The following is a 15,701-nucleotide window of genomic DNA, read 5'->3' as shown; positions in this document are numbered from 1 at the left end:
CAAACTTCCCTCTCTCTCTGTGCCACTGCAGATATCAAATATTAATTAGGCTGAAACAATTACTGACACCAACACACGACAGCACGTGGGTATGTCTGACAGAGATATTGCTGCTTCTGTCTGCACTGGGATTCACTGGTAGGAAAACCTCCCAGCTGCTGAGGTTTGATGCATTAACAGCTTTGGTTTGTCCAATAAAAGGTGAGGAGAAGCTGATGTCCTAGCTTAGATACATCCCCCCAGACTGGACAGAAAAGCAAATGGAAGTGTAGAAATCTTTTTGAAACAACCTTCRCGGATGCCTTTGAAATTTCTGTTTTTGTCTTGTTAAAAACAGCAGATGAGGGAATTTATTCTTGGTGGGTTTGAGATTAAGAAAGTGAGACTGACTTTCACAAAGACCAGATTCATAACTAAAAATTCCAACAACAACCTCTTTTTACAATAAAATATTGCCTTGAGGTGTTGTCAAATAGCTGCTGCTTCAGCTTCAAGTCCAAAGTAAACTTTCAGCCAGTAAATTAACCTCTTCTATGTTCTTAGCACATTCTTGTTAATACAACACTTCTGGACACTCAGGCCTTGGCTTTAGTTACGTAAATGTAGCTGGACCACTGCTGTTCTACTACAAAGAAGTTAAAAAGCACTTTATCAAACAAGTTAAAAACACTTTATCAAACAAGGTTATTTACACTACTGGTCTTGTCTGTTAAAATAATATCACTCAAAATAGGATCTGCAAKAAGAAGGAGAAAAAAAGGTGCTCCCCACCTTCAGCCCTGAAGCCCCAGAACAATCTCTCTGAAAGCCCCCACACACACACACAAATTTCAGCCATTTTCAGAAGCTTTTCAGAGCATTTCATTGAATCTTAAAGATTAGCTGARTAGTATTAACAACATTTATTCTATGGGAAGTAACTGAAGATGTTGCTTTCATGAAAATACAGCAAATTACCAGATTTGATGAGTGGCTGGCCAATATGTTCCCACTAATTCATTAATAACTTGACTTCTGCTCATTAAAAAAGCACTGAATGACTACAGACACACAACTCATTCTACATTCCCAACTACATTCATAAGGTGAATGGAGAAAAGAGAAGATACTCTTCCTGAAGATACACACATGCACAGACGTAATAACAGCAAAACATTTTAACTGATATAAACAGTATTTGGACTGAGTCCTTTTCTTTTTGTTTAGGAAGGGCTTTATTCTAATCCATTATTTGTCCTAATAAGAGAAACTATTTATCAGAAGAATATGAAGTTACAGTGCTTTAGGCTTGAAAATACTGGAAAAATTAATTTTAGCCACCAGGCTTTAACAAAAGTGAACAATGCTCTTACATTGTGCAGCTTTGCAATAGAGAAGTTCTTCTGATTTATGAACAAGAAGGATTCTAACTGTATTCACATTAAAAAAGGATSTGAAAAACTATAAACATAAGCCTTTCTCCTCAAAATGGCTCCCTCAAAAACTAATAATTTACAACAAATACCAAAAATTAAACAACAATCTCTAAACCCGGTAGCATTATGTTATGACAAAAATATTCTATCTGTGCTCACTTTATTGTGAAATCACTATACATTTTCAGTGTTCCTGAAAACAACATTGGCTGAAAATGAAAAAAAGTAAATTTGAAATATATTTATTGCCATAGAAAGAAAAGAGATTTATGTAAACCTATTTCTAGGCCTGGTAAATCCATTACAATTAAGTAATAAATATCATGACTACAGTCTGTGCAGTATTACTGATGATAGTTATGACAGTATTCAATTTTCAGAGATATATTTATCATAATAACGTTTATCACCTAGCTCAAAAGGATGTTGTGAGAATTCATTAATATTTATACCCATTAGTGTTTTGGAAATAACAAGAGTKATATTATTTTAATTTTTACACAACTAATTAAATTAGTATGAGGTTGTAATTGGACCATAAGCACAAAACCTGTTCATTCCACGTAAAAACCAGACCAGAAAAATAATAAAAATTAGTACCAACAATAATACCAATATGTGGCTTTCTATAAATAATGCTTTTTMTTTTCTTMATTCACMCTCTAAACACAAAATCTGGGTTCTGGTCTGGGTCTTTCTGAGCTCTCTTTGGTCCCACCACTCCTGTTACARATACAGGCAGGGAAAATAGAAATACTGAACTCACCACATGAACTGGTCTAAAAAATAAAAGTGGGTTCTAATTACAACAATGATTAATTMTTTTCAGCCTTCAGCATTAAAAAAGAGCATTTATTTTACAGCAAAATAGGTAACAGCATCTGTTGTATCAGCTGCAAAAGCCTCTGAGCGTTGACTTTGTTCAGAAGCCTTTGCAGTTTGGTCCACTYTAATCTGCCAGGATTTCTAAGTGTAATTGCCCTTAACTGGCACAAACACAGTAATCGGCTGGGAAAATGGGAGAGAAAGAACAGAAAGGTTTTSTTCTTTGAAGAAGAACAAAAGAAGAAGAAAGAAGAATTTTGGCGGCTTTGCATGATGACAACATCGATTCATAACAAAGGCGATCAAATATTCCCTATTTAACATCTCACTATGTCACTCCAGAAAACCATTTTTCTTCTCACATATTTCCTCTATTTCTTTTATTCCATTACACAATCTCCACTGGTAGCTGACTGCCACAGAAACCTGCCCAAGCTTTAGTTACTCATCCTTAYTCTTACTGCAGTCACAGAAATGCCACTGGGTTTAAGGGATGCTTTGTCACTTGACTATTTAGGAAATCCCTTTTGGGGACCAGGGAGACCCATAGAGATGATTCCAGCCCAAAGACCTGTGTGTCCCACCAGGCTGCACATGGGGAGCCCAGAGCTTGCCCATCATGGAGCCACGAGCTGGGCAGGAGTGTCCTCGAGTGACACAACCAGGGACAGCCCCGAGCTTCYGCACCCCTTCTGCCAAGAGGCTTTGGCCAAACCCCTTTTCCCACATGCTTTGGGGTTGTTAAACCCTGTATCAAACCCCACACGCTGGTTTTGGCAAAGGATGGTTTGAAATCAAAGTTTCCCTATGGAGGTGTTTACTCCCTGAAGCTTTCCTGAAATCCCACCCTGCTGTTTCAGCCTCAGGTTGCGCCTTCTTTGAGTGTAAAGAAACTGAAAACAAACAACAGAAAAACTGTGGGAATATTTTAAGACAAAGAAGCCTGGTGCCTTTCCTGTGACCTTTCCAGAAAAAGAACAAATCTTCTGTGTTCAAGGTTAGAAAAGCTCCCTATTAGCACAAGGCTTACCCAGAATATTGCTGCCTGAAAGATTAAACTTCTGTAAATATAAGCACCACAAAAAAAAGCATTTGCAATGAGACCTGACAGCCAGACTAGCCACAATGTACCCACACCAGCCTCACAGCTGTCTGCCAAGCTTCCTGGGAGACATTTATTTTAAGGAAYGTGCTCTAATTCATTATCCTTTAAAATGATGGAGTGATACAAGAGGAAAACACACATTAGCTGCCTCGGTGTCTTTGCAAAATAGGTGTCTGCCAGTTCAGCGCCGTGTTATTCCAGTGTGGGTGTCAGTGCTGTCACCCAGACCAACACTGAGCAGAGATGCTTCTGTGCAAATAAATAGAAAAATACAGAAGGAGCTATTACTGGCAGGAAATGACTTTGTAGCACTTTTCTTAAAAATATTCTGCTTCACTGGAGTGGCACACTGTGCTCTTCTATTTTGATCTTTATTCCAGGCTGGTATTAAATGTGGAGGCTGAATCCATTCATTTCAGAATTCAGACAAGTGATTAATTCATATTATGCATATTAAGATATTATACACATATGTAAAGGCAGCACAACTGTCCTGTGGAAAAAAAAAATGATGGAAGTATCTATACTCACAAACAATTTAAAGGCAGTACATCACACTATCAAATGCCAAAAAAGCAACTATTTCTGATGCCTACAAAATAAGTACACGATAATTCCAAGAAGCTCCTTTTTGTAATTTGTTGAATCGTAGAATTAAACTCTAAAGACATGTCCTCTGCCAATACATGTCCTGAAATTTCCTTTTGACTTTGCAACAAGGACAACTGCCCAAGGCTTTTCTAATCAATTTCTTGTGTTGCAGAAAACAGCGTAATTTGAATTTTGTCCAAGAAATACAGTTTGAAATGCAGAAATTGGGAAGAGCTAACTAACATGCAATTATTTGTAGCCACAGTCTGCATACCAAGGGAGAAGAAAGCTGAAGAAGTAATTTAACAGTTATTGCCATTTTAATACACAGAGCCACCCATCATGGCTTTAGGCTGCAATAAGCAAGGCTGAACCTAAGTACCCCTCTATTAGCATGCTTCAAACAAAACAAAACAAAACAAAACAAAACAAAACAAAACAAAACAAAACAAAACAAAACAAAACAAAACAAAACAAAAACAAAAACAAAACAAAGCCCCAAAAAATTTGTTTTCTCCATAACCATGAATCTGAAAGGAAAAATAGAGGGGGTGCTGTTTTGTTTCATTTTGCTTCAAGAACTCTTGCTATATAAGAATATCTGAACAATATGCAAAGTTCTCTTACACTGAGTATATGCCACATCCTGAAACGTTCCCAAAGGTCATGTTTTCAGCTTTCCACCTTAGGTTTTCTTTTCTGGAAGATGTGGTGTGAGGAAGGGAGCAACTGGCAGTGTGCTGCTCTCCCTTCTCCAGACAGGGACCTTAGGGACCACAAACGCAGTGTTTCACCTGTACAGATCAAGCATCCCTCTACAGACTGAGCACAAAGTCTGGGCTGTAAAAGCCCCCCTAACTCTGCTTCTTGCAGATCTTCAGAGTGTGCAGGCCTTTCAGTGGACTAAGACTGAGAATAAAGAGTAAATTTCTCATTACTGTTCATCTGCTGATCAGAAATTAAACTTTTTCACTTTTTTTTTWATTTTTTGGTCATGAAAGGCATTTTTCTGTCATTCTCAGAGGAACTGATGAAGCTCTCCCTCCTCAGGGCTCTTCCAGCTTGCACAGTGCATCTGAGCAGTGTTGGCACAGGGCTTCCACAGCCAAAGGCTGATTTCCACTAAAAGAACTGTATTTTACAAAACATCTCTGGCTCACAAGGCAGGGGAATTTGAGAGAATTTTTGCTTTGCTTGCTCAGTGACCCTTAGGCTGTCTTCCTCATGTCTAGAATTAACTTAACACTTCCACATCCATTTCTATCTAGAACTCAGCTACGTTTCAGGTAAGTGAAGTCACACCACCAGTAATTTCCCAGGAAAAACCATTATGAATTATTMCTAAAGTTTCTGACAGTTTTATTTTCTCTTCGTATAAAACCAGTGCTTCTTCTGACTTTCACAGCACCAAGTCAGGAATAACTGCTCAGAAATCTTAGAAATCCGATGAGCAACAGAACCTCAACTTCCACTATCTAAAGGACCAACAAATTTCCTCTGGTTAGAAGCTGAAATGTTATTTACATTATAGAAAAGAATTGAGGTTGTTAGTGAATTAATTTTCCTTTTGAGAAATTGGTGCTGTTCCAGATTATGTAAGAAAAATATATRTAGTTTATAGTTCATCCAAGTATCACAGCAGAGCTATCATTCAWACATTTCAGGCCTTATACCAGCAGAATTGAGAGAGACAAAAATATTATTCATGCAGAAGAATTGCTTCCCCCATGTTTGATTCTTTGGTCATCATTTAAAAATGACTCATTACACTTTTCCCTTTTGAAGTTTGGTAAAAAATTCGCTGTAATCCAGAACTCAGTAGCAACCTAATGGTGATTTTTTACGAATGATTTATACCTAAACCTCTGGAGGAAAGGATTTATAATGAAAGTGATAGCTCAACCCTAACTGCAGCACTGGGAATGGTGACACCATAATTAATGTATTATTTCAGTTGTGGGAGACACTGACAGTAGCTTTTCGTTCTGGGGAAGAAATTTATAGGGTGACTGAAAAAGGGACCATGGGAAAAAAAAAATCACAGAAGAGGAATAGAAATCCTTGTGGCAAAGACATGTCCTTACAATCCCCCTCCCGAAGGCTATAAAATCCTGGCAATGACAGTGTTTCCTCTACGGTCTAATTTATACCTTTCTCCTCTACTAGATGGCAGTGTGACATGCTCTCAGAATTGCTAAGTGAGGGGGGTTCTTGCTTTGTTTCATAGGAAGCGATTAATTTAAAATATCAACTTCCTGGCACAAAAATGACAAAAAAAGTTTGCCACTGGCTKTGTATTTTGAAATCAAATCTGTTTACTTACAGGTTCAACATCAAAGGCRAAGAGAGCATATTCCCGGTCAGGTGACACCTCATACCGGATAGCCTTTAAGGAGACCTAGAAAATAAATACAATATTGAAATAAATGTCCTTCAGTTTTTAAGATAATGACATCTAGAACTAATTTTTATGACCAACTCTATAAGGATGAAGAATACTGCCAGAATAGGAGTCTTGAAAAATATAACATTTTTTGAACACTAGAAATGTTGTGTGTGCCCCCCTAAGAGAAAGAATAAATGCATTTTGACTCAGACCAGGCAGCTATATAAAAAAAAAAAAAAACAGAATTTTCCTTACAGTCTTACTGCACAGTGGCTGGTGAGGTGGCAGAGGTAGGCAGTAGTTAGCAGAAAACTCTGATGATGGCAATTAATTAATTCCCTCTYATTTTCTGTATTCACTGGCCAGTGCAGGAGGTGAAAAATAGTAAACAGCTTCTGGAGCAAATTAGTAATAGAGACACGACTACCTCCCCCAATTCAGACAGCGCAGCRGAAAACTATTCCATTTTCCCCAGTTAAAAGTCTTTGGGATGCTGCAGCAGCGATACAAGGAACCCTGACCTGGGTTCTGCAAAAATTAATACTCAAATCTAGCTGCCAAGGAGAAATGCCAGGATATTTCAGACTTGTCAGAATTACCTTTTTCCTGCTCCACCTTTCATTAGTTTAGTGAAGCCATTTCTCCTCCCTCGTGTTTTTCAAGGTATGCATTGCTGGCACAGATGGCACCAAGGTCAAAGAGAGGTGCCATCTCTCATCCCCTGCCTTTTAAATCTCACCCAACAAATTAGATGTGAGTCCTTGAGAGGGTTCCACAGAACAACATGGAAGGGGGAATTTGGGATGCAAGGAAATACAGAGCACCCCACTGGGAGAGTCCTCCCCAAAGCCAGAAAGGCTGGATGTGGTGTGGAGAGCCAAAGCCAGAGGGGACAGATCRTCCATCCTAGAGGATTTGTACTGAAAGGGACCTTTAAAGGTCCTCTAGTCCAGTCCCCTGCCATGGGCAGGGACATCTTCAACCAGACCAGGCTGCTCAGAGCCTCATCCAACCTAATCCTGAGCATTTCCAGGGATGAGGCACTCACCACCTCTCTGGGAAATCTACTGGGCTGATGACCCAGCACAGATCAGGATGGGGAGGTGCAGGGGAGCCTGGAAACCAGCAGTGTCAACATGAAGACAGATTTCATTTACTGACATGCTAACAAAACAGGGAAAGGAAAAACATGACCAAGTAGCAAAAGTTTTCTGGCCCAGGGCTGGGAAGGAAGAGGAAAAAGACAGTATGTCTAAGTAAAGTGCAATGGGAGCTCTTGCACTGGGGCTTTCTGGATTACTGYAGAGGTGACCTGCAGATTTATTTACTGGGAGGGCAGAGGAACAAGAGTGGAACAGGCAGCAGGGTGGCAATGGCAGGAAAATTTAGGATTATCTTGTAGCACTGTGCTTTTCTTACAAGTGGCAAAAAAATAAAAAMCAGTGGAACAAACAGAGGCCAAATGGAAGCAATTTGACTTCAACAGACCTTGACATTAAAGGAAGCCAGCCCATTCCTTTACCCTTARAATTGTAAAGAAAGGGGTTACACTGTGGTAAAAGAGGATTGCTTATGTGATGCAGCAAAGGTTGAAGGTTCAATGAAGCATGTGAAGTTTAAGGTTGGGCCCTGCAATAATAATTCAGTGATAAATTCTTTGTCTCGTTAAAAATAATTAATACAATTAATGTGCTAACTTCTGCCACAATGCTGGCTTCATCTACTACAGAAAACAATGCTACAAAACACTTCTATCACTATAAGCAATACTCTGTATCAGATGTGAATCTGTTTTCTTYGCATTCATTTTACTAGCCACCTATTAACTTCTTTTCACAACAATTTCTTAGGGTTTCTCTCACATGTAACTCCACTTCTATTCCTCAACACAACTCATGAATAACACTGAAAATATATTTCAACTATTCGGCAAGAAAAATCAGCAACTACAGAAATTATMAGTAAGTATTTTCAGGGAGGAATGTAGAGAATGACACCAGACAGTAAATGACACCAATTGTCTTTTTTATATAAGCATACAGAGATGAGAATTATTCATCTTTCAATTATATATGATATRCAAGGCTAGCTTCAAATCTCTATATGATACTTTCCAGAAGTATGAGAGAAACTGAGCTTGCAGAATAATAACAAAATCTGGAGTTCAATCTCACATTATCCATCACTGCATAGCCCATTGTATTACCAGYGAATTGCTTCTCCCTGACAATACATGAAGTTGAAACCCAAGTCATTTTCTGCTTTACTGATCCAACGGGAAGAGCACTCTGAAATTCAGCTGCTTGCTATAGAAAATACTTACAATTTTTTTGTTTTCTATTAATATTGTTGAAGTGTTAGTTTCGACATTCCTCAGAATCACTGTGCCATTCTGGTTTCTGTAAATGAATTCATTATCTGCAAGGAGGAAAACAAAAGATCATTAAGGAAATCTGGAATTGTCTGTGTGGAAACTAATTATGGACTTAAACCAAAAGTACTGCTGTGAACGTTCTTCTGAAGAAAAGAGATTGCTTTTTTAACACAGCTATTGCTAAAAGTGGTTTTGAGGGTAGCCTTAGAATAGTGTGGTGTTTATCGCGTGTTTATTGGGTCACACTTTCCCTCAGATAAATGCAAGGGTGACCTGTTTTGAATGCACATGCACAGCTTGGTTTGTTAGTGTAGAAAACAAGGTCAAAAAACCCATTCCTTAGGCTTAAAGACTTCCAAGGTCCACAGTCTCTGTAGGACTTTAATAAGCCTGGAAAATCCTTGAAAGTGAAAGGCAAATCTCTAATAAAGCACATTCTGGAACCTGAAACTGTGCAGCTACTCCAACTCCAACATTTGTTCTGCAAACCTATACCAGAAGGAGATCCATGCAAAGAAATCACCATTTTCACATGAAACAAGGCAAATCAGCCTCTCTCCATGCACTTTGGGACAACTTCAGCTCTCAAGACAGCTGGACAAGRACAGGAATACCCTGCAGTAGCTTCTGCACAGCGGGGAGACAGCGTCCAGCTCTCAAAGCTCACAGGCTGCCTGGCAGAAAGGCTGGGCCAGGCATATGAAAGGGACTCCAAATGAGGGTGAGGGAGCAGGTCAGAAGTTCAGGATGAAAACATTTYGACAATAAAGGGATGTCATAAACTGGAGTTCAGGTGTGATCAGTGCTTCCATGCACTGCCCTGCAGATAAAATAGGAGTCCTGAGCACTCTGCCATTAAAGGAGCCAGCAGCTTTCCTTGGCACAGGACCAGGGTTATGGGCTTTTTGCAGCTTGGCTAAACTGAGASTGAGAACTGATGGATCCCACCAAACTTCTGCTTCCAATTTCAGTCAGGGAAACAATTCCTCATCACTCACCCTTAGGCTACCCAGCAAGGTTACCATGGTGCAACAAGGGTTAGAGACAYATGAATGGTTTAACATCACCCATGGGCTGTCCTGGGAGGAGTCAAAGGTGAGTTTAAATCCTCTAGGATTTGTACAAGCACAAATTCAACTCACTGTAACTACAGAGGTGTGCACTGCCTGGTTGGGGKGACCTGCTAAAGGCAACACTGGGTTTAGTGACTGGGTTCTTTCAAAACTTTGGTGTGCACACCTAGYACACTCCTTATCTATGTTTCAGTGTTTTATTTCCAACCTGGAGATGATAATCCTCATCCCAGTCATTAACCAGCTTTATAAAATGCTCTGAAAGTGCAGATGTAAAGCTTCTGTGCTCTGCTTATTGCTATCAATAAAAAAATCTCCTCCTCTATATCACAGATTTACACATGAGTGGAGAAAGAAGTCTTCTCTAAGATTGGAATAAACCAGATTCTGCCCGACCAAATGGTTGCTGCAATACAGTTGATCCTCTCAAAATTGTAAGGTTTTAGAGACTTTAAGATTCTCAGAGTCCAAATCAGAGCAGCAGCTTTTCAGGCTCATAGGCAAAGTGCTCAAAGCATAAGTTTTTTTTTTTTCTAAATTATGGAATAAATTTTATCAGCAACTTCTGTCCTGAATAAAATTAAAATTAAAAAAAAAGAAGGATCTGAATTAGATTAAGACTCGCATTTGTCTTTCAAGTATTCTTTCATACAATTTATGACTGAACAAACTAAGATACTTAAACCTGAGAAAGAACTGATTGAACAGAGCTTGAGCAGAAGTCAAAAAAGTTATGAGCAGTATGGAGAAGATAAATAAGGGATGCTTATTCCCTGCCTTTTCCAAAATAAATACCAGAAGGCACTAGATGACACCAGTCRGTGTCAGGTTCAAAACAAATAAAAGGGATTACTTCTTCATGCTGAAGGCAAACAAATTGTGCAAGTCACAGTCCCAGAACAGAGAAGGTGCCAGGGCTGCAGGGGGATCCAAACTAGAATTAGAAAAATGGAAGAAAATTTCACCTAAGATTACATGTCTTGAAGGAAGATGCTTTTCAGAGAGCCCTTGAAACAGCCATTCTGAGGATCTAAAAGGACATCCTGAATCATCATCCTGAGGAATCTGTCTGCTTTTTAGAATTTTCCCTGAGTGCTTGCCCTTGTCCTGGGCCACGTGCCAGAAGGGACAATCCCTCGAGTCTGATCCAGCAGCAACTTATTTACAGCTCTAACTTCCAGCTTCTGTGTCCAGATCCTTAAGAAATGTGTTTGTGCCAACAATTCAGGAAGTAAAGAAATAAAAGTTTTAATGCTTCATACACACCTGGTCCTTATATACTCAGGCCACAAAGTCTGAACCGTAACTTGTTATAAGAGGGAACTATGCAGTCCAATTTTTTTTTTCTAGCAATATTTCAGGCATTCCAGAAATAACAGAGAAAATTAAACTGAGAGACAGATTATTACCTAATTATCAGACATTTTGAAAAAGATTACTGCTTTAATTATTACCCTCTGTCAACAACGCAGAATGTTTTCCAATTACACATTAAGTTCTAGGCAGAAAAATCACATTTTAAAGATGGCCTGAAAAACATTTGGATAATTGTAAGCCTCTCAGGATATTTCCTAATTACAGAAAAAAATAGCAATGAGACTCAGCTCAAAGTTCAGTAAACAGGTAAAGTATCTTATTAATCTAATGAGTCTGTGGAGCTGTTTCTTGAACATTGCAGAACTGATGGAAGTTACATTATTGCCCATAATGACATTGCTTCCAAATTTCATTGCTCCTAAGGCTCCAAAAACCCTATAACATTTTAATAAACTGCGAAACTTAAAAAAAATTACATAAAAATTGTTCCATGGTTGGAAGTAGGAGATGACAGACTTCCCCACTATTTGTTAAACTGTAACAAGTTTAAAATCAGGTGCTAATCTGGTGCATGTACTTCTGGAATGCATAAAAAAGAATAACTGAAGCAGCACTGATTTGTTAGGGCTGTAAATCTTGCCATTATATTCAATACAAGCCATCAACACACTGTCTGAATTAATGAACAGAAAATTGGTCTGCTTAAGAGAAGAACAAATTGATCTGCATTATATTCCAAACAAAACACTGCAAGGTTTAGCTGGTCTCAGTCCTCAAAAGATGAATATTCCTGGACTCCTGTTTGGAAATGTGTGATTTGTTCCAGTGCAAGAGCATTTATTTWAATGGGACATACCTCAATCAAAGCCAGAAAGCAATGCAGCAACCTCTGTCTATAATGAATTCTGTCCAGCAAGCTGRTGAGAATTTGCAGCCTGATTTATAGTTGTCACCACTGCTGATAAAGGTCATCACTGCATCTCATTTTTTATATCTGCCTTTCTTTGGGGCCAGCATTCAGTAGGAATGATGCCGAAAATTTTAATTTTCAGGCATAAAGCCATTTATTCCATTTCTTCAATCTTTCTTGGATTTCTTCCATCTCTTCTGCACCAAAGAAGTCATGGACAAGAAGGTCCACCACAGTGGATAAGAAGTTTTGGGACAACTTTACTTCTAGAAGGAGTAAATTTGAGCACTGGCAGTGCAAAAAATTTGAAGGGATTAGTTTGAATTCCTTCCTACATCCATTGACAGGAACATAGATCTGCAATAATATCAGTACTCMGAAATTTAGAGCAGTGCAGCTTCTMTGAAGTACACACTATCMGATAACTGAGACTGGTTTWTAAGGTGCCAGCAGGACCTTCATGCTTGCGGGGGGAATTTTCATTATTTGTCAGAGATTATGTAAAGCAGAAAGCAAATCTGAGTGATAAAATATGAGGGGAAAAAGTATTTAAATCCAGCTCTAAAAAGTATTTTAATGAAATCATAGTTTCTCTCAGTTTAATAACAGATGAATGAAAAGCAGACAAAAAATGGGTTATGAAATTCACAATCAGCAAGTCAGTAGCAAGAAGCAGTGAAAGAGAGAGGATACACTCAGAATTGTTAGGGCCACTCCAGTCTTTTAGAGCTACAGATTTAGAGGAAAAGGCAACTTCTYGAGTTCTGATCAACAGACATGAAAGATAATTGAATGAGTCTCAAGTCTGATGAAAGCCAGCATCGAGGGAATTATTGTTCTCAATCCCTAAGATTAWGGAAGATCAGTGAAATTTAAGCCCTGAAGTTGTACTAGGCCATTTCAGATAAATGAGCCTCCAGATAGCAGCAGGATTGGCAAACATATTGTGCTGTGTCAAGAGAACAGAGAGCAGTGTGTGCTGTGGGATGAGCCCTCACTGCTCCCTGGGGACAGCGGTCACTGCACCAGGCCACGTGCAGGGATACTGGAGCACGACAAATGTCACAGGGCCACCAGAGAGGATGGGCATCCTTCTGCTATTCCTCATGGGAGAAAAGAAAGGTCGTTGTGGGATTTTTAATGACCCAAAGCAGCCAGATCTTTGGTGTTTTATCTCACATCTGAAGGGTGGGAGTTGCGGCCTGTGGCATCACTCGGCCATGCTGAGCTCACCCTCCCTGAGGGGACAGAGTCACAGCAAACCAGACAAGGGATTCCTGGAATCCTCCCAGGTATTGATCAAGACACCTGGATGGCACTCACAAGGTGACAGCAGGAAGATTGCAATTGTAGGACACATGTTTCCTCAGACAGAATTCATATTTTCAACATGATGTACTACAGTTGTATTCCTTTGGAAAAATATATCRGGATCAGACAGTGCAGTTAAAATTGAAAAAAGAACCTGCTCATTTAGCATCCCAGCAAGTTTTCCGAAAGGCCAGGTGAGCGCCAGAAGAGTGGATGGGGACTGGAGTGGGGGAAGAATTGGCTGTGCCCCACACCTTGGGCATGTCACAGACATCATCCAGCTCACACACACCGGGGCCAAAGAAAGGGTCCAGCTGCAGAAAGCAAACCAGACTGTCCATGGTGACCTGCAGCACTCAGGGAAAACCCTCTGGCTTGCAGTGATTGCCCASACTCGCAGCACTGGGGGAGGCTGGCAGCTCACACTGCAATCCAGTGTCTGTGGGAACAGCCTCCTGACTGAACTGGGTACCAGACAGGCTGTGAATATCGACACTGACACCCAAAACCCAGCCATGCAGCAGAGCCCGAGGGGGAAGAGCCACCCAGCAGCAGCGGGTGAGGCACCAGCCATGGATTTCAGCACAGCCACCTCCACAGCTCTCTGAGAAGCTCACAGAGGGGAGACTTGGGGTTTCCTGTAAAAAATGTGCTTTCTGTGTGTCACAGAGGAGGGAATAGCACAAGGTGAGGTTAACAAGTTGCTGTGGGAGGGGCAAAGCGCTAAAAAAACCCCTTAATCCTGCCAGATGCATTAGAAGCATCTATCTTCAGACACAGCCTGCTAYCTTTAGGGATTGGTTTTGAGAGAGAGGGAGCCTGAGTTTTTTGGGCATCATGGACGCAGAGAGGAGAACACCAGAACTGGGTAAATTCACAGAGAAAGTAGAAACTGCTGGAGAAAAAAACCTCAGCAAACATTAAGCAACACCAAACATGAGGAATAAGGTGCAGCATGATACAAGCAGGGAGAAGGATGAACACAGGCAGGTTTATGGAAATATTTATCTGCTTTCATGGAAGGGGACATTGCATCTTATTTACCAGGCCTGCAGGATTATTGACTCACTTAGGGCAGGAACTGCCTAACTGGAGCCAGGTAGGAGTGTGGGCCCCCAAAACCTGCACTGCTGAGGGCAGGTAGATTTTACTCAGAAATGCACTGAGAACAAATACTGAACAAATGCTGGGACTGTGCAGGCTCACTAATCACTGCAAAACTTCACCACACAGATCATAATGCAAAATAAAAGCACAATCAGTCCCCAATGGAAGCCTATTCAGGTGTCCAGGCAGATGCAATCACAAACTCAGGTGGAAATAAGGCTGTTGTGATGATGCATTTAATGCTGTGATCTGCTGTTCTTTCMAGACAAGCTGCAGTGCATCTATTTGATATTTACAGCATGTACCCAACAAACAACTGACTCTGAAATTCCCTCCCCAAGGCAGGAGAAAAGATTGTTTTGATGCTGAGCTGCTTCCCAGAGAGAAAACGCAGGGAAGGTTTCCCATCCYCTGTCCCCTGGTGTCACAGCAGGCTGGGATAGCAGAGGAAGTGGGAGGCAAGGATCATGGATAGGGAATAGCAACAAAATGCCATTTCCATACCCATAGCTCCATTGAGGCCTCAGTGAGCTGATCCTTAGGGATGCTCCCTGTAGATATTGGCATTTGTAAATTTTCACAGCCCCTTCACAGTTTTGTGACATAAAACCACCCCACTTTTTATTTCAATGCACCAGTAACTCCTTTTTCTTCTGCCTGGCAGAAATAAATAAGAATTTCWAACACTTTGTGATGCTGATGCAAGGAGCAACAGGGGACAGAGAACAGCTTGCCTTTAACAACATTAACTACAGTCTTTAATTCTGGGAGACAACTGGAATCCCATTTTTAGCTTTCTGACATTATGGGTCATTATCCTTTTACTGTTCCCAGCACTTTTTTTCCCCCTCATGCAAAGTTGAAAAAGAACCTTCTTTAAATAGGTGATTTACTGTAATTTAGCTAAATGCTGTATAACACATTGCATTGGTATATTAAGTAAGTGCAACATGATAGAATGTGCTTTATTATGCAAGGAGTGGTTTTAATTGCTCATCATCTCAATGCAGTTGCTCTTGGTGTACCAATATAGTGCTTTTACAGTAGTACTAGTAAAATAAAACACAATTATAGCTCAGGAGAATTSCCACATCAACATGCTCCTCTAGCAGGCTTGTAAATTAACTTGTCAAAAGCTCGAGGAAGACAGAGTCTTGGGAAAACTTAAAACTATAAAAATCAGTAATGCCAGTCTGTTTCTCTTTTTTTATCTAATCCCAAATCTTTCAAGATGTAAACTAAAAAAATAAAAAAAAAAAAAAAAAAAAAAAAAAAAAAAAAAAAAAA

The 15,701-nt window shown here is 39.9% G+C and overlaps 1 protein-coding gene across 1 annotated transcript in view; it reads right to left on the bottom strand.

Annotated features, from left to right (window-relative positions):
- The window catches only part of DPP6 (dipeptidyl peptidase like 6), a gene marked incomplete at its 5' end in the record, with an annotated part of 163,475 nt that overhangs the window by 126,336 nt on the left and 21,438 nt on the right, over positions 1–15,701 (bottom strand). The window contains 2 exons of the mRNA XM_057371082.1: positions 6,260–6,334; positions 8,646–8,740. Of these exons, the coding sequence (XP_057227065.1) occupies positions 6,260–6,334; positions 8,646–8,740 (170 nt within the window). The remainder of the gene's footprint in view (positions 1–6,259; positions 6,335–8,645; positions 8,741–15,701) is intronic.

The sequence above is a fragment of the Malurus melanocephalus genome, unplaced genomic scaffold, assembly GCF_030028575.1.
Source record: "Malurus melanocephalus ecotype Western Australia unplaced genomic scaffold, MMel_1.1 scaffold_140, whole genome shotgun sequence".
In the NCBI taxonomy this organism is placed as follows: domain Eukaryota; kingdom Metazoa; phylum Chordata; class Aves; order Passeriformes; family Maluridae; genus Malurus; species Malurus melanocephalus.
Note: the sequence above shows the minus strand (reverse complement) of the source record. Positions and strands in the feature narration are given on the sequence as shown.